The 26,384-nt window shown below is 37.3% G+C and overlaps 1 protein-coding gene across 1 annotated transcript in view; it reads right to left on the reverse strand.

Annotated features, from left to right (window-relative positions):
- The window catches only part of MYPN (myopalladin), a 70,348-nt gene extending 44,418 nt beyond the window's left edge, over positions 1-25,930 (reverse strand). The window contains exons 1-5 of the mRNA XM_004427068.2: positions 25,029-25,930; positions 7,446-7,621; positions 4,827-4,878; positions 1,340-1,454; positions 79-150 (exon numbers count right to left, since the gene is read on the reverse strand). Of these exons, the coding sequence (XP_004427125.2) occupies positions 79-150; positions 1,340-1,454; positions 4,827-4,878; positions 7,446-7,621; positions 25,029-25,930 (1,317 nt within the window). The remainder of the gene's footprint in view (positions 1-78; positions 151-1,339; positions 1,455-4,826; positions 4,879-7,445; positions 7,622-25,028) is intronic.
- Between the last annotated feature and the right edge of the window lie 454 nt (positions 25,931-26,384).

Below are 26,384 nucleotides of genomic sequence, written 5' to 3' on the forward strand. Positions count from 1 at the left end.
AATCTTAGATCTTACAACTTGGTTTGGGTCTCGTGGTATGTTTAAAGCCATGACAGAAAAAAGTAATATTTTGCTTACCTTTGTAAACACAGGAGCTGCAATGATAGGTTTTCCATCCAATCCTTGCAAATAGTTGGTAGGGCTCTGACACTGTTAGAAGGGAACCGACAATAGATTCATTGCCACTAAGATTATTAGATAGATAGATAGATAGATAGATAGATAGATATAACAAATCTATATAATTTGGAGTATGATAGTAATCTAAAACCAAAAGACTGATGTTTTCTAAGTCTATGAATCACATACTTCAAATTTTAGACTGAATTGATTGTATTTCTTTCTAGGTCATGGTGGCTGTTAAACACGTGCCTTCCAGCCTCCGCACCCTCCCCCCCCCCCCCCCCCCCCCCCGCTCCACACACACATATAGAGCTGTATCATTAACCTTAAACCCCTGAAGTGGTTCCATAGAACCCCTGGGGCTCCACAGAGCATAGTTTGAAAACTACTGGATTAGATGTGGATTAAAATGTGATCTCTCTGCATTGCTAAATGGCTTAGATAAGTTAACTCTTTTTAAAATTTTTTTAAAAGGTTTTACATCAATGTATTTAAATATTTAGATCAATGTATTTAAATATCAATATATATATATTATTGATGATAAATAAATATATGAATAACAGTTTACAAATATGTTTAGATTAGTATGATTTCATATTTTTAAAAGTATATGCATACATATATATTCATAGAAAATGCCTGGAACTATTTGCTGGAAACTGTTAACAGGAGGTACCTCCGAGGAGTAGAACCTTGACTAAAGTTTTTATTTAGTAAACTTCTGTACTTTTTGAATGTTTTAAAAATAAGATTGTATTATTATTATTATTATTATTATTATCAGAGACTTTAATGTTTTCTAAAAAAATAATTCATGGTTACTCCATCTTAGAAAGTAGAATTCTTTGCAGCTCTGTGAAGCCGAGTTTCATGATATAGTGTTTGTCCTGGGCTAGTGTGAGAGCTGGCAGCTCACTGTATATGTAATCAGTGCCCTTCATTAAGCTGGAATCTCAGAGATTAATTGATGAAAAGTTTCTTTTCCTATGACATCTGCCTATGAAGCTAGAGAATACGTTCCCAAAGCAATAGGAACCACTGATACCATACATCAGAAGTACTAACTGATTATCATGATCATGGAAGTGTGTTGCCCAAGGTCATTATGAAATTGCGACAGAGGAGAGCACAATCGTGCCATACTAGACGGTCATGTTCACAGTGCCTGCTTGTCACAGTCAATGGCATTTTTGTTTTACTTAGATTCTTGTACCTGCTGGATGGTTGACACACTGGGCTTGGCCACCACATGCTGGGCTTGGGGTACTGCTGTAGGAATGGTTGCAGAGGTAGTGGGAGGGGATGACACCTCCTTTGGCTTCTGGATTCTGAGAAATGGTTAAAGTATCGATTATAAAACAAACCTATCATTAGTTTATGAAAATTCTTCCAGCAAAGCTAGTAATGCCATCACTGCTCACAGTTAGATGTAATAAAAATCTTCGTCCAACAATATTCCACAAACGTTTACTGAGGGCTTCTTTGCTACACACTTTGTTAGGAAACGTAAACAAGAAGGGGATAAGATACCACTCCTGTCCTCGAGTTAGTTGCTCTCAGCACAGCCAGAGACTCAAGCATTTTCACAACTGAGATTCAAGACAAGTGCTATGACAGCACATGTTCAGAAGATAGTTGTTTGAGATTTGTTTTGTTGTTGTCTTCTGTGTTTTCCTTTCTCTTCCCATTTCAAGTAAGAGGACAGGCTTTATAAATCTTTGCTTCTGGGATTTTGGCATTGCAGAAAGCAGAAATAGCCTGAGTCAATGAGCTCTTCAAGTTTACACAAATTAAATTAGAGAGATTATTTGAAGGGCAAGAAAGCCAGGAAGTATTCTCGAGAAGGCTACAGAGGGGAGATTATTTTAGTTTTGCTGTGGAGAAGAGAGAGGTCTGTGAATCTTGCCAGAGAACCTGACAAGAGGGAAAACCTGAGTCCAGAAGGGATGGCAACCCCTCTGGTTGAAGGGCTCCCACTCTTGCTAAAGATACCAGTATCCAATCATGTCAGGAAGCAACAAAGCACTGGACTTGAAGGAACCTTGAGGCCTGGGACACGGGCCTCTCATCCATAACCTGTTGGGATAGATGACTGATGACAGGATGGGCTTCCCTTTGTCTAGATGTTACCTTTCTCTGCCTCAGCTTTCTCATCTCTAAAATGGGGAAATAATAATTCTTACCTCATAGGTCTTTTGTGAGAGTGAAATGAGGTAATTCAGGTAAGATGCTTAGAGCAGTGCTTGATATCAAACTGATCTATATATCCCGGGGATCTTTGCACAACCATGGAAGGGGAAAGGGACACCCAATAATGACAGATTCGATTTTTTCCCAGCCAGGCAGGATGGGGTCTCAGAAGCAGAATTATGGGTGATGCAATCAGTGTCCCCAAAACATCTGCTTTCTTATTCTACAATAATAGAATCCCTCATTTCTTTACATGGCTACTCCAAATAAAGACTACATTTCCCAACGTTCATTGAAGCCAAGTGTGGCCATGTGACTACTTTCTGGTCATGGGATATGAGGGATAGTGATGTACGTAATTTAAGAGAGATGACCTTAAAAGGGTGGCAGGGTACGCCCTTTATTCCCTCCAATCTTAGACTAAGAAGATGAGGCCACACCTTAGAATGAGATGAAGCAGAAAGCTAGAAGCAGACAGGAACCCAGTGGAATGTGGAACCATTTTACCAGCCAAATTCACATTTATATGTAAATGAGAAATAAATATCTGTCTTATTTAAGTCACTGTTATTTTGGGTCTCTTTTACACACAACTGAAGCTAAATCCTAACTACTACAAGTAGATTTAAAGAAAATAAACAAATGAGATATTTCTTGCTTATTTAAGTTTGTATATCAAAATTCATACCCATTACGTTTGTAATCTGTGTCATGAGATCCTTGAGGAAGGAGTGATGAGTGTGCAATGGAGGAGGAGTTTATTATAAAACTCAACTGGGTTTTCAAAGATAAGAGTTTGCAGGCAAATGATACTTGGGTTTGCAACAATTTGAGAAAAGCTGGGTGTTTAACACTGAGATAGTCTTAAATGATTTAAGAGACTATATACACACATTATAGTGTCAGATATTTTAAAAATTAATATCTGACTTTTTGTTTCTACTCCTTTTTATGAGTTGATGAATTATTTTACGTGAGTTGGTGATTTCTGTTTTTTAATAAAGAAAATGAAAGCTTGGGGAAAAAAAGGAGATAGAGCACTCCTAGCAAAGTGAACAGCTTGAACAAAGGGGTGAAAATGAACTGTTCATTGTTTGAGTGAGATGGCAGCAGTGTAGAAAGCCTGATGCAGGAGAATGGAGGAGGAGGGGGCAGGAAAGCCTGTTTAATACTCTAGTGAATAAGGCTTTGAATGCCATGTTAAGATTTTTTTTAAAATGTTCTTGGTTTTGTGTTTGATTTTTATTGTCCTATAGATAACAAACTTTTTAAAATGATAGGATCAGATTTATCTTTTAAAGAATAATTGGTTGTAGTCTGGAGACTGTAAAAGAGAGAAAAAGGCTGGAGCAGATAGGAGAATCTGTAAGGAGGTGACGGGTACAAAGAGGTAGGAAAGAAGAGGAATTGAACCAAAGCCATGAGAATGATAAGGAAGAGAAAGGGAGAAATCATTTACTCTGGTTATGAGTTTTCTTACCCCCACAAAAGCTAAAAGGAAATTATCATTGCAAGATAGGCATACACAAAGGATTTTGAAGAATAAGACATGATTTCTGCCCTTAAGGTGTTTACCCTATGTAGGGGAGGACAGAATACTATGCAAACACAGTTAACAACTCTTCAACTAGTCTTCCAAATATTGCCATTTGTTTCAGGTAATCTCAAGGAATGGCTATTGCGTCTGCTTCCGGTTTCCACGCGTTTTGCCCACAGCCTCCTCTGTCTGAAATGCCTTTCCCTCCCTTGTTTGAGACTGTCCACTGTTCTTTTAAGAACCAGCTCAAGGTCATCAACTCTGTGAAGCCTTTCCTGGTCTCTCTTTCCCTCCCCAAGCAGTCAATAGTCCTTTGTGCCAAGTCTTATACACCCTGCATATGGTTAGATCATAGTCTAATACACCATATTACTCTTACAGTTTATGTTTGGTATACATTTTTTGCTATATTTGCTATATATTTCCCTCTACTAGACTGTGAGTCTCTTGAATGCAGGAAGCATCTGATTTTTCCTAATACCCATTGCATCTAGTGAAGTGCCTAGTGTAAAGTAGGTGCTCAGTCAACGGCTGTGGAAAGTAATGAATGGATGGATGCAATGGGTATTAGGAATGGTTCAGTACTCTGCACAACTGTTTAGCAAAAGGTTATGACTTGTCCAGATCACTCATATGTATAATTTAGGATCACTGGGTTTTGTGTTCTTGTGAGTACTGTTATTCAGTCAGAAAACATGAATTTTTTGAACCACTGGGTTATTTGTTTTTCACTCTATAGGCATAAGTATGACGATATTTCACAGGTGATGCCCCATTTTTAAAATATTGGGGATATTAACATTAATCTGCTAGACAAGACTTAATCAAAAGAAGTAGAGTTTTCTTCAATCTGCCCAATCTTTTTTTTTTTGAAGTCATACCCTGGAGCTAAGTTCTACTAACCAATTAGCAGCTTTCTCAGGATCTGAGGATGCTAAGGCTCAGAGATAGAAAGATAGAAAATTAGAATTACCGACTCATCTCTTCCTTGTTAGGGTCCCCTTCTGAGTCAGAAGAAGAAACCCCTGGAAAAATAAAAACAAGATAGAACATTTTTAAGATGATAATTTCTTTAACTGGTTCCTAGGCACTTGAAGACCTACAGAATTTTAGACCTAGAAGTGGACTCAGTGATCCCCTACACTACCACCCAATTTTGTAGATTAGGGAATAGACTCCAAGTAGCCGAAGGACTTGCTCAAGGTCACAGAGGTAGTTAGTGATACAATTCAAACTAACTGGCCCAAATTCCAAGTGTTCTTGTATGTAAAACACCTGCTGATGGCTTTGGACTAACAGAGCAGTCTACAGATGTTCTGTGGTGTCCAACATAAATCCTCTTCCTCTTGGCCTACACAGATTAAATAAAAGAAGAGATTACATTGGATTCCAAACATTGTAGGTGTAGGTGGATGCTCTTCCGTCCAGTCCTAATATTAACAAGTCACACTTCATCTTGGGAGTGGGGGTGTTTGAAGCTCTGTTACCACAAAGAAAAAAATCAGCAATCCAATCTCAGCACTGTTAGCAGAGCTTTGATCCCGGATTTAGTTCTCAAGATAGTAAATTCCAGGAAGATATAACAGAGCTAAATCTGGAGGTATTTATTGTACTCCAAAAATTTGAGGGTAAAAACGTACAACACACTTCTATTCATGCATGTATTCAATAAATGTTCATCAAATAACCGCTATGTACTTGGTAACAGATAAGGTATTGGAAATATAAAGAAGAATGAGACAGTCCGTATCTTATAGTCTAGTTGGTAAAGGGGCATTTATACCACAAGAATACAATATTTAAGTGCTAAAACCAAGGCATACATAAGATATTATTGATGATAAAAGTACTAAAGAAGAGTATCCAGAAAAATCTCAGAGAATGAGATAAATAGGAACAAAAACTTAAGTAGATATATAAGGAACGTAAATTGATTTCTTCCCTAAAATTAGTCAGATAAGTGTGGTGCTGATGTAAGTGCCTTTTCAAGGCTCCCAAATGGTCTCACTGCTCCTACCCTTGACTCCCTGCAGTATATTCTCAACCAGGAGCCAGAGTGACTCTGTTAAAAGCTAGGTCAGATCATGTCACGTCTCTGTTCAGAATCCTCCAGAGCTTCCCATCTCCCTCACAGTAAAAGCCAAAGTCCTTGCAATGACCTGCAAGGACCTACCCCAACTCCATGGGGACAGAAGCTCCTGTACTCGGGACCCTCCCGGACCTTATCCTATGTATCTGTTATTTGGCTGTTCATCTGTATCCTTTATCATATCCTTTAATAAACTGGTAAACATAAGTAAGTGTTTCCTTGAGTTCTGTGAGCCTTTCTAGCAAATGAATCAAACCTGAGGAGGGGGTCAAGGGAACCTCTAATTTGTAGCCAAGTCGGACAGAAGTTGTGGGTTACCTGGGGACCTACTACTTGAGATTGGCATCTGAAGTGGGGTGGGGAGGCAGTCTTATCAAGTCCTTGTTAAGAACTGAGCCCTTAACCTGTGGGATCTGATACTATCTCCAGGTAGATGGTGTCAGAATTGAGTTAAATTATAGGACACCCAACTGGTGTTGTGGAGAATTGCTTTTTGTTGCTGTTGGAACCCTCCCCGTACCAAAACACACAGGTTGGAATTGGTGATCTGAACCATTTCATATACCTATCATATTACAGTAGTCCTCTTCTGCAGGGGATACATTCCAAGACCCCCAGTGGATGCCTGAAACCACAGATAGTACCGATCTCTATGTAATGATTTTCCTATACATACATACCTTAATTTATAAATTAGGTACCATAAGAGAATATCTGAATTGCCAGTATCACTATTCTTGCACTTTGGGGCCATTATTAAGTAAAACAAGGGTTACTTGAACACAAGCACTGCGATACCATGACAGTCTATCTGATAACCCAGATGGCTATTAAGTGACTAACAAGCCAGTAGCATGCACAGCGTGGATATGCTGGACAGAGGGATGATTCATGTCCTTGGGCAGAGGTGGTGGAAAGGCATGAGATTTCATCAAGATATTCAGAATGGCATGCAATTGAAAACTTATGAGTTGTTTATTTCTGGAATTTTCCATTTAATATTTTTGGACTACAGTTGACTACAGGTAACTGAAACTGTGGAAAGCAAAACCATGGATAAGGTGGGACTACTATATATATTTTATTTATTTATCTCATTTATTTTCTGTCTCTCCCATTACAATGTAAATTCCATCTGTCCATGAAACTAGGGATTTTTTTCTATAGTCCTGGGTCGCTTAATGACTGGGATATGTTTTGAGAAATGTGTCATTAGGTGATTTTACCATTGTCTGAAAATCATAGAGGTACTTACACAAATGTAGATGGTATAGCCTACTACACAGCTAGGTTATATGGTACTAATCTTATGGGACCACCATCATATATGCAGTCCTCGGTTGACTGAAATGTCATTACGTAGCTCATGACAGTATTTGGTTCTCTGCTGTATCCCCACTGCCTAGAATAGTGTGTGGTAGACTAGGCCCTCAATAAATACTTATTTATTATAACTATATGTCTTACTAGTAAGTACCATGATCTAAGAGAATTTTGCTTTACCTTCTATATAAATCTCAGCAGAAGTTGAGTCTGTCCCATAGATGTTAGAAGCAAAGCAGGAATAGCGTCCTGTGTCCTCTTCAAATGCTTCAGCGATGGTCAGTGAGTGCAGATTTCCCGCCTGGATGATGTGAATGTCTGGGGAATTTTCAAGCTCCTTGCCTTCACAGTACCACCTGCGAGGAAGGGAATATTGGACATGACTGAAATGTGAGAATTAATAACATAGATGGCTCCAGATGTTTCCTAAGAAGAAAACAGTGACAAACTTATTGTCAAAATATTGAACAATCCACTACTATGGTATAACTTGATGGTAACAATGATAAAAGCTGGCAATATTCAAATCACATTGACATTTTACTCGGGAAATTAGAAAGTGGCTCCTATTAAGAATGATACAACTGAAAGAAGATGGATCAGAAAGCAAATACAGCTAACCATGAAGGGCAGAATCTTTGATGTAAAACTTGGCTTTTCCTAAAAAGACTTATAGCTTTCTTTAGGATGCATTAAGTAAGTGCTACTTTAGGTTATTTGGAGAAAATCTAAGGGATATTAAAGGTTTGTGAAAATGAGTGCACTCATTCCCTACTATCAAAATGCATCTGACCTAGCTAAATAAAATTAATTTGTTTGGTTACTTGAGTCATCAGAATCAGGAGGATGGGTCACATTCTCCCAGGAGTGGCCCAACCCTGGCAAATAACCTAAGTTAAGTATGTTATGGTATTTTATTTTAATCCTATATACTTGAAGTTAGAAATTTTTATTATAATGTAGTTATATATGTTAACTATGTTAAAATAATATAAAATAACCTTTTGTCCAAAGGTTTACACAAAATAATACATAAAATAATGTTTAAAATGCAGAGGTGCATAATAAGAGAAGCGGACATTAAAACTATATGGAAATATCATTTCTCATGTAACACATTGGCAAAAGTCTAAAAATTTGACCAGTCTCATACACTGCTAGTAGGAACGTAAAATGGTACAACCCTAGGAAAGGAATATGGCAATATCTGCCAAAACTACAGATGCATTTATCCTTGATCCAACAATCCCACTTGTGGGACTCTATCATACATATACACTTGCATACACACAAAATGACGAACATACAGGTTACTTATTTAAATAGCAAAAGATTGGAAACAATCCAAGTGTACATCACTAGGAGACTGATGGAATAAACTATGGTACCGTCACAAAATGCAACACTATGCAGCTCTAAAAAAAGAATGAGAAAGATCGCTATGTACTGATATAGAAAGAACCCCAAGATATATATAGTTAAAATTTTAATGGTAAGGTGCAGAATAGTACATATAGAGTATTAGCTTTTGTATAAGAAATGTAGGTGTTATGGGTTGAATTATCTCTCACCAAAAGATATATTGAAGTCCTAATCCCCAGTACTTTTGAATTTAACCTTATTTGGAAATAGGGTCTTTGCAGATATAATCAAGTTACAATGAAGTTATTAGGGTGGGCCCTAATCTAAAATGAATGGGATTCTTCAAGAAGAGGAAAACCCCATGTGAAGAAAGAGACACACAGGAAGAATGACATGCAATAAAAAGAGACACACAGGAAGAATGACATGCGATGACAGAGACGGAAATCAGATGCAGCTGCAAGCCAAGGAATGCCAAGCGTTGACAGCCACCACCAAAAGCTAGAAGAGGCAAGGAAGGAGTCTACCCAGAGTCTCAGAGGGAGCATGGCCCTGCTGACACCTTGATTTCAGACTTCCAGCCTCCAGAACTGCAAGACAGTACATTTCTATTGTTTAAGCCACCCAGTTTGTGGTACTTTGTTACATAGCCCTAGGAAACTAATACAGGGAGCAAGAAATAAGATATATTCATGTTGTTTGCATTTGCATAAAGAAAACTGGAAAGAAGGAAATGAAAATCAAAAGTGGCTACCTATTAGGGATGAGGGGAAACGAGATGGAGGAAGTCAGATAGGAGTGAGATGTCTCAGTGTATCTCTTTCTATATTGTTTTCCTTTTTTTGAAATAATAATTATTAATCAACATCATAATAAAAAGTAATTAAGTGGGCGAGGTGTTACCACTACTCAATGTCAAAAATTAAGGAGTCTTGGCAGTCGCTAATCTTTATTGCAATTTCAGATTTAACCACTCAGTGCTTTAATCCCTCCTTCCCACCATTTATAAAGCAAGATTCTAGAGCACATTTAAGAAAACTCACCTATTCGACTACTTCCCAATAGTCAAGCTTTTCTCTATTGTTCCATAAATATATCATAGTCACCCCTACATTCAAGTCTCTGCTCATGTTTTTCTCTCTATCTGAGATTCTCTTCCTCTGCCTTTCAGCTACTGGAAATATAACTCGTTCATCAAAGTTTGGCTCAGATATCACCTCCTACACTAAGTACCTTTTACCATCAATTCTCAATGATTGTTACTTTTTTCTAACTTCACTTTTTTAAAACCTGTGCTATGTCATGATAGACTTGATTATATCCTAACTTTTACTATTCTCTATTTTGAGAATTTGTCTTGTCTCACCAATTTCACTAGATTTTGGTAAATTCTTTGAAGGTAGGGACCGTACCTTATATGCTCTGTAGCGTCCACAGTACCTAGTACAGTTCTCTATATATTCTATCTTTTGGCCATCTTATCTCATCCCATAGTTTCAATTATCACCTCTATTTGGGATAACATCCAAATCTGCCTTTCCAGCCCTAACTTCTGGACCCCTTCTCCCATCACTCTTCCTTCACTATGTTCTAACCACATTGGTCTTCTTTCTATTCTGTGAACACATTATCTATTCTCCATTAGGATTTTTGTACTTCCTGAAATCTTCTTCCTCCAGACCTTTACAAAGATAGGTCCTTCTCATCAGTCAGGCCTCAGCTCAAATGTCAACTCCTTGGAGACACTTCCCTGATCCTCTTCCTAATGTAGCCCCCTTATCCTCAGACACTCTATGTCATTACTCTGTTTTGTTATCGTGACAGCACTTATTATTATCTGAAATTATCTTATATACATGTTTACTTTGTTATTGTTTACTCCCCCCACTAGATTGTAAAGTCTGTGAGAAGACCTTAGTCTTATTCACCACTATAATCCTAGCACCTACAACAGTGCCCTGGTACCTGGTATCTGGTACACAGAAAATATATGCTGGGTTTGTTGAAAGACCAAATGAAGGAAAGAATTGATAGTTAATATTTTGTGAGTATTTGTTATTTGCTTCATCAAATTCTATGCCAGTCTTTGATTTATTGTAGCAATAGCAGTACATGCAGCTGCTGAAATGGGTTCATAGATCTCCCAAAGCATAAATCTCAACAAGACTTCGAGGAGCTTATATGAACAAACCCTCAGAGCATAGACAGTTCCAAATACAAATAGTGGGTGTTCAATTAAACATGACATATTGAGCACATGTGTTTATCTTTATGCCCCTCCTGAAGTGCCTCTAAAATGGGAATAAAGGAATTTTAAAATGGTATAAAAGCACAAGGACAAAAAGAATGGGAAGGGAGACAACAGCAGACCTGAGACCTCAAAAACTTTTGGAAGGTAGAAAGCAAACTGAGGAGCCAGGAGAGCTGAAAAATCTGAAAACCAAGTGCCGACTTGGGAGTGTCAATGATAGAAGCCAATCTGTGCAGCAGAACCCCAGCAAGTTTCAGGATTTGGAGATACAGGTGTGGGGATGTGAAGACACGCTATGGGGGAGGATACACGGAGATTAAAACAGGGAAACTAATTTCAAGTGTGGAAAATGAGCACTTAGATCCCTACAGCAGGTCACACCCCTCTTCTGAGCAGTTTAGGGGATGTCCCAGATGAAGGCTGAGTTGCCACCTGCGTGGCATATTGGAGCAAGAGGAAGAAGGGCTTCAGGAGGAACTTCTCTAGCGAAAAACAAATGGGCCTGATGGCTTAACTGTGTGAAACAGAATATTTAGGAGATGTTTTACAAGTGTATTGGAGAATTGAGACATATTTGTAATAGGACCACAGAACTAAGCACATAAAAAAACAAGATGGTAATCAGCTCCAGGTCAAAATAAAAAGTTATACAAGCAAGGAAACATTCATTTTACCTTACTGGGCTTGGCAGCAAATAGTACTTACATTGTAACAAGAAGGTAAACATTAAATATTTTTTAAACATCAGTGTGATGTGATTTTATTGAGGCAATGAAGGAAGGAATAATGGAGGTGCTGGTTTAGTGGGGGGTGCTAAAACCCCATCTTCTGGAACAGGAAGTCAGAAAATAGCTAATAGCATACCAAGCAATAGTGGTATAAACATATTACAGCAATTCTCAAAGTATGGTTCACTTCCTGTGAAGGCAAAACTATTTTCACATAATACTAAGATATTATTTGCCTTTTCATTGTGTTGATGTTTACACTGATAGTGCAAAAGCCACAGTGGGTAAAATTGCTGGTGGTTTAGCAGCACAAATTAAGGCAGTATCACAAAACTGACTAGTGGTCAGTATGTTCTTCACCACCACACTCACAGTTAAAATAAAAAATCCAGTCTCACTTAAAAATGTCACTTAAAAACTCAATGAAGCAGTAAAAATCACTACTTTTATTAAATCTCAACCTTGAATCCACGTCTTTTTAACATTCTGGGTGGTGAAATGGGAAGTAGCATAAAGCATTTCTACTGGATATGGAAGGGCACTTGTGATTTTTTTGAGTTGAACTAGGCACTTAATGCATGAAATAATATTTTAACGTGAAAGAACTGACAAATTATGGTTATTTAGACTTGGGTATTCAGCAGATGTTTTCTCAGAAATGAAGGAAGTAAGCCTGTCGTCTCAAGTAAAAATAACCGATAACATTTGTTGCCAATGAAAAAATTCAAGCTTTTAAGGAAAAATTAGAGTTTTGGAAAACTTGTATCCCCCACAGTGAGTTTAGGGCTTCCCAATACCTAAAGATTGTTGATGAAATCGATGTGATATTAACAAATGTGATTTTTTAAAAAGATTATATAATAAAATGTGTCAACATAGGAAGATCTGCATTACTCACTTTCCAAATGACCAATGTGTGATGTTATCTATTTAAAGTTCAAGGCAGACAAAGGGTTTTAGTGTAGCAGAGTACGAAAGTTCATTGGTATGGTTTCAGATTTCACATTGCAACCAACCTTTAAGAAACCACTGTGAGTTGAATTTTGATGTAGTATCAAACAAGAATAGCCACATTATCTGAAAAGGCTATTAAAATATTTCTCCTGTTTCCACCTACATATCTGTGTAAAGCCAGATTTTTTAAATTACTTCAACCCAAACAACATATTACAACAAACTGAATGCAGAAGCAAATATGAGACTCCAGTTGTCTTCTATTAAGCCAGACATTAAAGAGATTTGCAAAAAATGTAAAATGATGCCACTCTTCTCATTAAAAATTTTTTTTGAAAATAGCTATTTTTCATAAAATATTTATGTTAGCATGTTTATTATTGTTATCTAAAAATAAGTACAATACTATTTAAAACATTTCTCAGTTTTAATTTCTTATATGATAATCACAGATATAACTCACACAGACAAAACTTCTTTTGGGCCTCAACAACTTTTAAGACTGTAAAGGGGTCTTGAGAACAAAAAGTTTGAGAACCACTGGCATTTTATTTAGAAATCTAGAGGTAAATAAATAGGAAACTGCAAAAAAGTGTTGAAAGTGGTCTATTCTTTAATATTATTTGACTTTTTAAGCAATGTATTTGTATTAATTTGATAAAACAAATATAAATAATATTTCAAAACAAATAAACAAATACCTTCCCTTATATAAACATTATAAGGTTATCTCCTTCAGATAACGCTTCTCTTCCTTACCAAAATGAGAGTGGAAACATCTATGAGCAATTGGACAGCCAGAGGCGATAAGTGGAATGATTCAAATGCCCAAACTCTCTGTCAGAAGCATTTCTGAGTGTCCTTACTCAGATGGCCAGGATGGCTTCAGCCAGCCCCAAAGAACAATCAGTAACCGTCACCCTGACTTTAACACCATAATCCACTCAGAAATAATGCACCCATCAGGCTGTCTTCTGAAAAAGTATTAAAATTTACCCAGCTACCCAGAAGACTTTTGAAGGTAGGGAGGAAGACATACTCTACTCCAACGTCTATCCATGTTAGGGAACGCTTTCATAGAAATGCCCTGACCAGCTGCATGCTTTTAGAACACCAAATCCTCATGACACAGGACGGCAGTAAGTGCCAGACATGATTCACTGCTCAGCAGAAATGAGCCAGTGATCTGGGGAAATGGGGCAGGTCCAAAAGATAAAGAGGGACCCACCCTTAAAGCAGTAAGGATAGCTTGCCAGATCTGCTAATTTGGCTAGCTAGCTACCAAGCCTGGGAATGAAGACACTGAAGGGACACACTTTTCAGATTTAACTGGACTTTTGGGCTGCATATTACCATTCTGCTGTTAGGTTACTATTTTATCTAAAATATGAGTTGGATAAACATTATGACTCATTTTTTTAGCACATTAATGACTTCTAGATGTAATTTGAATGTCTTATTCCGACTCACAGTAATAATGCTCATTAAAAGAATGATAACTCAGAGCCTTTCTTTAACCCTGCCCCAGCCCTTCTAATGTCCCTGTCCCAACTCTTATTATTTATCTCCTCATACCCTGTTCATTTCCTTCACAGAACCTATATATTACTTATAATTATATACTTATTTGTAGGTTTATTTGTTTAATATCTCTCTCCCTTCCTGGACAACAAAGACCACAGGGCAGAGATTACCATGTTTGTTTTGTTTACCACTTATTTATCTGGCTCCTAGCACAGTGTATGGCACATTGTAGCAGCTCTAAAAAATGTTTGTTGTATGGATGTTAAATGAATGAATTCAAATTAGGATTATTATAGCCTCAAGTCTGTTTCATTTTCGTTTTCTGTTTTATTTTTCAAGAATGCTTGGGGGCTAGAAAAGAACTTTCCTTGAATTGTCTTTAACCAGCTTCGTCTAACAATGCCTGATCTCCTAAGTGTCAGTGTAACACTTGAAACAGTCAAAAGGTAGTATATTTACTTACTGACATCTTCAGCTCTCTCCATGCATCAGAGTGACGTTTCATATATATAGTGCAACAGGAGTATGTTAGACAATAAGACAATAATAGACGTTTTCTAACAGGACTCAAAATTAAGCTGGCTTTTGTGACACAGTTCAGTGTTTTGTACGTCCTGTTTGACCCCTACTGGGTTAACTAACTTAAGCTAACAGACTTAAGTTTTCACGTCCGGTGCCTATATTCTACTCACGGAAGTGTGGAGGTACAAGTGGGGAGGATATGTCTACGCTTTGAATTTTACTATAATTTATTGAGTTCTTCGGGGTAGAAACTTCTTGATACTTAAGAAAAGCATAAATAAGCAATTGGCTAATATCAAGACAGCAAGACCACCCTTACCACATAGCCAATTTTAGACATAATAAAAGCAAGGATGAATAAGTGTGAAGATCAACACAATCTCTAAAATAATTTTTTAAAGGACTAAATTACTTTGGGCAGGGTTGACTGGAAACTTTTTATTATCTCCTGCTAGAATTCTTACCTTTTCTTTTTCTCATAGTACTTACTACTAAATTACTACATAATTTACTTATTGATTAAATTTACTGTTTATTGTCTATTTCCTTCACCTCATCTAGAACAGAACATGGCAGGAAACTTTGCTTTATTTACTGATGAATCTCAAGTGCCTGAAATAGTTCTTGATGCATAGTGAGTGCTGAATAAATTTTTATTGAATGAATGAACAAATGAATGTGCTGAATTTTCTAGTTTTGTTGTTATTGTTGATGCAATATAGTTGAATCTTTCCAATGTTATATATTTTAAAATATAATTTCTTCCTTTCTTCTGTGTGCTATGTTAACCTTTCTTTCAGAATAAATTTTTGTGTTTGTTCAATTTGGAGCCACTTTGATGGTGTTGACTATCCCAAGAATTCAAGTTTTTCTTAATATTATAAAATCAATGTTCTTTACCATATTAACAGAGCAAAGGGGAAAAAATCATATAATAATCTCAATAGATGCAGAAAAAAATGTTTGATAAAATGCAACATCCATTCATGATTTTTAAAAATCTTAATCTTCCTAAACAAAAGAAACTTATAACAAAATCCTATGTAATGGTGAAAAATGGAAAGCATCCCCTTTAAGATCATAAACAAGACTAGAGCACCCAGTATCATCACTTCTATTCAACATTGTACTGGAGGGCTTAGCTAGCTTGATAACATAAGAAAATGAAATAGGAGATATAGGATTAGAAAGGAAGAACACCCCCAAAAATGTAAGATAAATTCTCATGAATGTAGCAAGGTTGTTGGTTAGAAAACCAATATATAAAAGTTAGTTGTATTTCTATATATAACAAACAGAAAGTAATCTTTAAAAAAGATATCATTTATATAGCAAAAAAATGAGGTACCTACAAATAAATCTAACCAAAGATTTGTAAGACTCAGAAAAAATTGCAAATCTTTATTGAAAGATATTAAAGAATATCTAAGGGCCGGCCCCGTGGCTTAGCGGTTAAGTGCGTGTGCTCTGCTATTGGCGGCCCAGGTTCGGATCCCGGGCGCGCACCGACGCACCGCTTCTCCGGCCATGCTGAGGCCGCATCCCACACATACAGCAACTAGAAGGATGTGCAGCTATGACATACAACTATCTACTGGGGCTTTGGGGGGAAAAAAAAGGAGGAGGATTGGCAATAGATGTTAGCTCAGAGCCAGTCTTCCTCAGCAAAAAGAAGAGGATTAGCATGGATGCTAGCTCAGGGCTGATATTCCTCACAAAATAAATAAATAAATAAATAAATAAATAAATAAACAGATTGCTGCTTAAAAAAAAAAAAAGAATACCTAAATAGATGGAGAAATACACTGTGAAGTTGAATATGAAGCCTCAATATTTTAAAGATGTCAAATTCTCCCTAAATTGATCTACATATTCAATGCAATTCCAAAAATCTTAATAGATTCTAGAAAATTTTTGTGGAATTTGACAAGATGATTCTAAAATTTATATTGCCAAGCAAAAGGCCAAAAAAGCCAAAAATCCTTACAATGAAAAAGCTAGATATCAAGAACTATGAAAACTCTAATGTACCGTAATAAACCATAGGAAAAGAATAGAGAGCCCAGAACTAGATCCAAATGTTTATGTGATTTTGACTTATGATGGAGCTGGCATTATAAACCAGTGGGGAAAAGATGTACTTTTCAATAAACTGGAGCTGAAACAATTGGTTATCCAATCTAAAAAAAATTAAAATGTGTTCTCTGCTTAACACCATACATAAAAATCAACTTTAAATGGATTAAAAACTTAAATGTGAAAGGTAAAATCATAAAACTTTTAGAAGACAATGTACAAGAATATTTTTATGACTTTGAGGTTAGGAAAAATTTCTTAAACTAGATACAAACTATAAAAACCAAAATCATAAAGGAAACTTTTTTGTTTTTTTTTTTTGTGAGGGAGATCAGCCCTGAGCTAACATCCATGCTAATCCTCCTCTTTTTGCTGAGGAAGACCAGCTCTGAGCTAACATCTATTGCCAATCCTCCTCCTTTTTTTTTTTTCCTTCCCCAAAGCCCCAGTAGATAGTTGTGTGTCATAGCTGCACATCCTCCTAGGTGCTGTATGTGGGACGCGGCCTCAGCATGGCTGGAGGAGCAGTGCCTCGGTGCACGCCTGGGATCTGAACCTGGGCCGCCAGTAGCAGAGCATGCGCACTTAACCGCTAAGCCACCAGGCCGGCCCCAAAGGAAACTTTAATTAATTAGATACTAAAGTTAAAAATATCTAATTATCAAAAGATACCATAGAGAAAAAAAAGACAAACTGGGAGAGGATATTTTTATAACACATTTGTCATACGATTAGTATCCTAATCATATTTTTTTAAAGTCTTACAAATTGATATGAAGAGAACAAACAAACTGATAGGAAAATGAGTGAAAGATGTAAACAGACCCTTCATGGAAAATGAACCCTGAATGGTCAATAAACATATTTTTAAAAATTATCAACCTCATTAGTAACTACAGAAATGAAAATTAAAATCACAAGATAACACTTGATACCCATCAAATTGGCAAAAATTAAAAAGTCTGATAATATCCATAGTGGCAATGATATAGAACAACCAGAACTCTAACACAATGTTGGTGAGAATGTAAATTAAAGCCAATTCTTTTGGAAAATAATTTGGTATTATTGTAAGCTGAAGTTGTACATAACCTGTCAGCAATTCCATGCCTAGATACACTCGTGCACCAGGAGAATATATTAGAATGTTTATAATAACATTGTTCATACTGGGAAAAAAACTGGATACAACCCAAATGTACATCAATAATACAATCCTTTAGCTTTCAGTAAAATACTATATAGCAATGAAAATGGGTGAATTAGAGTTATATGCAACATCATGGGTATACATTTTAGAGAAAAAATTCAAGTAGCAGAAGAATATATACATTATGATTTCATTTACATAAAAATTTTAAAACGTAAAATTTACTAATATATTTTTTAAACTTTATATTACGAAAACTTTCAAACATACACAAAGTAGAGACACTGTATAACGAACCCACATGCATACATCACTTAGCTTCAACAAATTATCAACATATGGCAACTGTATTTCTTTCTGCCCCCCCTTTCTCCCCATCTTGAATTATTTTAATGTAAATCCAGGATTTTGTGTCATTTCACCTGTAAATATTTCTGTACCAATATTGTTTAGGGACATAAGAATATATAGTAAAACTATGAAGAAAAACTGTCAAGAAAAATTCAAAGAGAGAACACAAGATTTGCGCTAGTGATTACCTCTGAGTGGGGAAGAAGGGACAGGATTGGGAAGACACTAGACTTAAAAATAATGGTAATATGGGCACACTGATGTTTGTGCTATTATTCTAATACTACACATATATTTATAAATATTTTTCAGTATCTATTCAAAACGTACTTTAAAAAACAATCCAGAAAATTCAGTTTGGCGATCCTTGTCCCCTTTGGGAGTATACATGAGGAGGTCGAGACACTGATTAAAGATTAAAGAAGGTTGGTAGGCAAGTGACAGGGACTTCTATGGAACCCTTTGGAGAGCTTGACTTGTAGCCTTCAGAGTTTGCGGGGGTACAGAGGCTTATACCCAACTCTTGCCTCAAAAGCTTTTAAGGTGAAAGGATATTTAGCATTGCCCATGAGGGAAGAACAAGGAGAGAGGACATTAGTGGGAGCAGCCTACATTTCCAAAGTTTGCAAGGGCAAAGATGTGGGTTTTCCCATGGCCCAAGTGAATACCACAGAAATTAGCCTGGTTTTCCATCTCAAAACAGATCCCACCTCAGTGGACCACCTGCTTGGGTAAGGTGACTCCAACAGAGTATATGAGGGATGTACTCTTAGAGTAAGGACTGAGGAGCAGGTGCTAAAATGTTGACTAGAGATGGCAACATCTGGATCAAGGAACAAAGGAAGGGAGAGGTTCCTTCAGATGAGGAGGTCTCTGAAGAAACTGCAAAAGTTCCTCCTAACTCTTTGTGTTCTTGTGACATCATTTCCTTCAATTCCTTAAAATAAACAATTGTCTTGCTGCTTTGAGGGCTTCAAATGTACTATTCCCTCACCCTGCAACACTTTTCCCCAAACCCCACTTTCCTGGGCTAACTCCTAGTTATTGTTTATGTCTCAGCTTAAATATCACTTTTCAGGAAAACCTTCCCCAACCTACTCAGGTTTGGTCCCTTTGCTGTATGCACCCTTCTTTATAACATTTATCACAAGTGTAATTATGTAATCATTTGCGGAATTTTTGTTTATTGTCTGTGTTCCTTACTAGACTCTGAGCTTCAGGAAGGTAGGGAATTTTTCTTGTTCAATGCTTTAGTCTTAGTGCCTATAACAATACATGGCATGTAATAGGCACTTAATATTTGTTGGACGAATGAAAGAATGAAGGTACCTAGATTTTCCCAAAAGGTAGAAGAAAAAGCCCCTAAATAATGTAATATTTAAAAATATTTATATATTTTACATTATATATTATATATAATTATTTATAATAATATTTTAAAAATTCTCCTATACCATTTTAAATATCCCTTGTCTTTATAACTAATTTATTTCCTTTTTATTTCCTCAGCACAACACTCACAGGCAAATGTCCAGAAGTAGCAATAGCAAAACTTAACAGCCAAAGCAGGCATTGACATCTATAAAAGGTAAATTTGTCCTGCTTCAGAAGGTTGTGTACAAGCAAACATACTTAATGTGACCCAGCTGTACATTCCTGGGAAAAGAATTTGGAGTCAGGATACAAAAAGGGATCATGGCCATTTGCTGTGAATTTCTCCAGATTCTTTTATCTGTGGGTAACGCATGAATGTATTTCATTTTCTAAGACAACTCCTCCAATGAAGCTTTGTCCGAGATTAACAAGCTTTCAAAAACGCTACCTTCAGTGATATAGGATCCCAGCCCTACAAAACAAAACAATTTCTACCCCAAAACTTGGAAATCAACAAATATATGCAAAAATTATTTTTCTATTTGCTAAACTAGGGTTACAAGAACGTGGGTAAAATACTGATTGCACACAGGAGCAGAAAGATACAAGGTTAGACTTCAGTTGCCAGATATACTTATTACATTTTCTTGCAAAAATTGCAAAAAGGGTACTTTTCTTATTGACTGTGGTGTTCCTATATAGTAAACCAAAATGTGTCATTATTATTTTAATGCATTTTTAAAGGAATCCTCTGGATCACAATCTGTGCTCCTGGGTTCTAGGAGATGCCCTAGGAGTTTCAGTGGTGAGCAAGCAGGTAGGGTTGCAGGCTCCTTCCACCCCAATCCTCTTTAATCCTCAAAGTACTAATTTTGTCTTTAAAAAATGTGTCTGTGTGTATGTAAAGTATGCTTTGGAGTAACATCTATCATATTCATTGTGGGGAGAAAAGTAGGAGGAAGAGTTATTGCTAAAAGAAGGTTGGAAAACATTACTCCAGTCTAGCACTACTAGAAGTTAGTTCCAATTGTTATCTGTAAATACAGTCCCTTTGTAATTACAGAGACACTGTGTCCAGACTTCCCCATGTCCAGGTCATTCCTTGGAATGTCTCCAGTTCCACTATCCTCTCATTTGACCTTCAGTCCTACATTTCTGACAGCCTATTGGATATAGTCCCTCCATTTTTTCAGACTCAAATCATCGGCTTCCATAAATCAGCCACCTCTTCCATTTTCTCAGTCCTTGCCAGTGACCCTATTGTTCTCTCAGGTTCCCAGCTTCAAACTTGTGGAAGAAATTTTTTACTCATCCTTCCTTTCTAGTCAGTCACAAAGTTCGGCTTGATTTCTTTTTTTCTAAATATTGCTCACTCACACCTTTTCTCTGCTTTCCCACTTCCCCCACCTCAGTTAGATCAGAGAACCAATGCCTGAGACACCTTCCACAGCTTCCTAAATGGCCTCGTGGCTCCATTCTTTTTGGGTCTAAGTCGTTCTTCTAGACTAATTCTACTTAAATTCTCCCTTTCGTCTTGGTACTTCCCTATCCACGATCTTAAATGGCTTCTAGTTGCTTTTGAAACCAAGTTTGAACTATTCTGCTTTGCTTTCAAGGCTCTTCAAAATCATCCGGCTCCACTCTCCTTCGAGTTAGGTCAGTCTCCTCCCTGTCAGATAAAAATATTATTACCATTCCAGCACCTTGCCTTTATATAAACATGTTGAGTTGACCTGGCCTAAAATGACCCATCCCTCTGCCTACTTCTTCAGTCTTTTCTCTCACCTTTCCTCACCTGGTACCCCATGGTCTTCACGTAGCCAACTACTTGCAGTTTCCTGAAAACACCTGTCTCTGGGCCTTTGCACCTGCTGTCCTCTTCCACCCCTCGTCTCCACAAACTAAAGAGGAACCTCTGCGTTAACGCTTCCTTTATCTTGTACTTCAGGCAAAGTCACCACATTTTCCTTTGAGCCGCCATTGCATCCTATACATACTTCTGTCATAGCCCTTATTACACAATATTGCAATGTTTTGATTATGTGTCTGTCTGATTGCTCTGTTAGATTGTGAACTGCCCTTTCAGAATAGTTTTAGATTTGGTTTCAAAACAAGGTCCCTGACCTCCAATAGCTCACAATTGCTTTGTACTCCCAGTGAGTCACCTTAGTAACCCAGTAAGTATTCGTTGAATGAATGAATGAATAAATGAGTAAATTTCTACCTAAATCCTTCTCACTCTTGAAGGTTCAACTAAATCCCCGATACGTATCTGAAGCCTTCTTTGATCTTTCTAGTTCTCCATCTCTTCTCTGACGCTCAATAGTTTTTATGGTTTGTACTATAAAAATTAGGAAAATTTCTTTAATTGGATCTCAAGTTCCTTGAAGGGCAGGGACACATATTTATATTGTCTCTGTCATTGCACTGAGCACAGTGCTGAGCACATAGTAAAAGCTAAATAAATATTTGCTTTCTGGTTAGTTATGTAAATTCTGTGCTTAGGAAAATAATGACAGCCAATAGTCTACCTGGAAAATTATAAATTTTTCTTAATATAACGTAGTCATGAAATTAAGTCCTAATTAATTCAGAAAATATTTGGTGAATACCTACTGATTTCCTGGCACCAAACTAGTGGTTGGGATACAGGCATGAATTCTATCAGTAAAGAAATTCTTCCCAGGTAAAATTAGTATTGCTACATGGAAGATATGTACATTTTTTCACTTTCAAATCTGTAAATTTGTAAATTTATATTTGGTTGACTCAGCAGTTTTTGAGTGACCACCAGACTACTTTGTTTTTTTGGGGAATGGATATCTTACAGTTCTTCCTGGCTTATTGTTCTCATGGCAGCACTGAATTCTTTTTTGTATCTGAGATTGTTGTGGTCGAGAAATGGGGAGAATGAATCCTGAATGATCTGCTCTAATTTTTTTGGTCGAATCTCTGTCCAGAGACTAGTGGGTTGGGCAAAACTAATCTAAATAAGTGTGTATGTACCACAACTTGACTGCTCACCAGTTAGACTGACCAGATGCCACCGAGTGGTGCCCATCATGGTGCTGTGATGACATCTCACCAGTATTACTGACCAGAGTCCCAGGGAGTGTCATCAGGCATGCTTAGAGTTGAAGGGTAGACACTGCCCTGGATTGTTCAGTTCCGACCCTTTACCACATCTTAAGCCAACTGTCTCATGCCTGATTTAAATCTAAGTTGAGTTTCTTGTTTTCTTGTTTCTTTATGCATTAGTTTACTCAATGTTTCTTAGTGACTTCTATGGACTGGAAGCTATGCTTGGTCCTCAAGATATAAAGCTAAAACAACAGAACCCTTGCCCTCATGGAGGCCATTTGGATAAACAGATAGTAAAATGTATATGCCATTGTAGAAATAATATTTAATATTGCCTTATGTTGCCTTGGAAAAGGCATTTTATTCCAAAGAATATGTCTTTAGACTAGAATCCCTTGAATCAATATGCATATATAAATAAAAATATTATTAATACTATTACTGTCCAATAATATGAATATTCTGTAAGAAAAAGATGAGGCTCTGCTTACATACCTAGAGTAAATGTTAAATAGTAATGGAATCATATTCTAATAGTAATTAGGTGGTTAGGGAGGAAAACTAAGGTATTCCTCCTAACCTCAAACTAGGTCCTCTTATAGGACTCTAAATACCAGTAATTCTCTACAAAAGTAATACACTTCAAGCACATTATTCACATATTACTACATTATAATATTAGATGTAGCAAATGTCACCCTGGGGCTAAGGCTGGATCCAGGTTTTGTGGGGCCTACAGCTCATAAACACGGAAGGACCCCTTAAAAAAATAAAATAAAATTAGAAACACAAAATTAGGTGTAGCCTATGCAAATAAGGAGCCCTGAAGCTTAAGCTTCATTTGCTTCACAGAAAACCTGACTGGTAGGCACATAAAAGATGAATATCCACTCTACTCAGCAGTCATACTATGGGAAGACTTGAGCATTACAGAGAATAGTGTTCATTAAATGAATATCAAAAAGTTTTTTTTTCTTTTGTTTGTGAGGAAGATCAGCCCTGAGCTAACATCCGTGCTAATCCTCCTTTTTTTGCTTAGGAAGACCGGCTCTGAGCTAACATCTATTGCCAATCTTCCTCCTTTTTTCCTTCCCCAAAGCCCCAGTAGATAGTTGTATGTCATAGTTGCACATCCTTCTAGTTGCTGGATGTGGAATGCAGCCTCAGCATGGCGAGAGAAGCGGTGCGTCGGTGTGCGCCCGGGATCCGAACCCAGGCCGCCAGTAGCAGAGCGTGCGCATTTAACCGCTAAACCACGGGGCCGGCCCTCAAAAAGTTTATAATAAATACAATACATGTAAAATGAACTTTTTTTTTTTTTTGTGAGGAAGATCAGCCCTGAGCTAACATCAGTGCCGATCTTCCTCTTTTTGCTGAGGAAGACTGGCTCTCAGCCAACATCTATTGCCAATCTTCCCCCTCTTTTGCCCCCAAAGCCCCAGTAGATAGTTGTAGGTCATAGTTGTACATCCTTTTAGTTGCTATATGTGGGACGCCGCCTCAGCATGGCCGGAGAAGCGGTGCGTCAGTGTGCGCCCAGGATCCGAACCCGGGCCACCAGTAGCGGAGCGCGCACACTTAACCGCTAAGCCATGAGGCCAGCCCCTGAAAATGAGCCTTTAAAGTGATCTTAGCCACAGTCTTATTCTATCTTTATTCTGTTATTTGGCTTTCTTTAAAATTAAAAAATACCACAGGTATTCATTGAGTAAAATCATAAATATTTTCTTTTTTTAAGCTACAGGCTGTAGACCTGTGTTAATATCATAGTCATTAGCCACATGTGGTATGGAGCACTTGAAATGTGGCTAGTACAACTGAGGAACTGAATTTTAAATTATATTTAATTTCAATTAAATTAAATTAAAAAACTGATACTCAATTCAAAAGTTTTATTATAAAACTTTTAAGTATCTTTGGAACAACGTGGGTATGTCAATCTACTTTTTCAACTATAAATTTTTTGAAATCTAAATGCAGAGTAAGTATTTCCTAGGAAAATTTAGCTTCCAAATTGAGATTGCTGTAGGGACAGAATTCACACTGGATTTTGAAGCCCTGGTATGACAAAAAGAATGTAAACTATCTTATTAATAATTTTTATATTGATTACATATTGAAATGATAATATTTTTAATATATTGGTTAAATAATATATATTTTAAAAATTAATTTCACCCAGTTCTTTTTACTTTAAAAATGTGACTGCTAGAAACTTTTAAATTGTACATGTGGATAATATTATATTTCTATTGGACAGTGCTGCTTTAGACTCTGACTTTCTCAAAGAGAGTATATAATTTTTGAAACCACATACCTAAAAGATAAACTTGGGAGCATCATGGTAGATGGAAAGCAATTACCAAACATTACTAAGAGGACATTTTTACCTTACTTGAGGTGGTGGAATTCCTACCACTATGCAATCCAACTGTACTCTGGTTCCTTCTGGAACTTCTCTGCTCCGTAACTTTTGAGTGAACCGGGGAGGTTGCCCCAGAGGTTCTTCATAGTACAAAGATGAAGGTGAAGACCCTGGGGTAGTGTCTCCACCAGCTGCCTCATTGGCAGCCTGCTCAGCTTCGCGCCTCTTAGTTTCCTGCTCTTCAAGGGCATGATTCACTTCATTATCCCTAGTATCTGCAGGGATAGGGATGGGAACAGAAGATCTTTCTCGTCTTTCTGATAGATCTGAGAAACTGGAGCTGTTTTCCTGTATAACTTTGTTTTGAGATTCCAATTTACTCTTGTGGTTTTTGCAGGCACGAGGTCTAATCCTTTTGGAGCTATGGGCTTTGAAAAGGGAGGACAGCTCTTCAATGAAATCGGCAGCCTTATTTAAGAATACTTTTTTGGACTGGGTTTCAGAACTATACTGTGGCCTTTTTACCTCCTGAGGGTTCTCTTTAGAGCTGGTAGGACTTCGAGAGTTATCCTGGCAGAAGTTAGGGTCAAAACTTGATTTAGGTGAGTGTTTCATCTGATCAGAAGAAAGACGTTTTCTAACTTGAGATTCATCTGCTTTCTCCAAAGGGTCATAATTGATGGCCAATCTTGCCAGATTGACACTTTCATCCAATTCTTCTTGGCTCAGAAAGGCTGAAAGATCTGGAAGGTCATCTTGGCCTCCTCCTCCTTCAGCAGCTCCAGAAGGACTGCCAAAATGGAAAGGGTTGGAGGAAGGCTCTGCTCGACTCCTCTCATTGTTTCCCCGATGTCTAGTTTCTGCTAAATAGCTCTCTCTCAGAAGCTGAGATATGGAAGTAGAAGCTTCTATGCTGTCGTCTTGCATGCTGTCACAAAATAATAATAACAAAAAGTTTAGATTATCTCTAGAGAATAATATATCTATATTTATTATAGCATGATGGATTCCTAAGGACTTAAGGCTTGAAATAAAAACTTGCCTAATTTTGATACTTTTACAAAATTTACTTTAAAGACTTAACGATTATTCTCAAATTGTAAAATGAAGAGGAACTGAATGAGATTTCCCTGAAATTGAAAATAAAAACATGGGTGATCACTTTATTAAATTCTTTAAATACAAGTTCAGGGCTGGCCCCGTGGCTTAGCGGTTAAGTGCGTGCGCTCCGCTGCTGGCGGCCTGGGTTCGGTCCTGGGCGCGCACTGACGCACCGCTTCTCCGGCCATGCTAAAGCCGCGTCCCACATACAGCAACTAGAAAGATGTGCAGCTATGACATACAACTGTCTACTGGGGCTTTGGGGGAATAAATAAATGAA

This window comes from Ceratotherium simum, chromosome 6, assembly GCF_057802395.1.
Source record: "Ceratotherium simum simum isolate JZ-2026a chromosome 6, ASM5780239v1, whole genome shotgun sequence".
NCBI classification, from domain to species: Eukaryota; Metazoa; Chordata; class Mammalia; order Perissodactyla; family Rhinocerotidae; genus Ceratotherium; species Ceratotherium simum.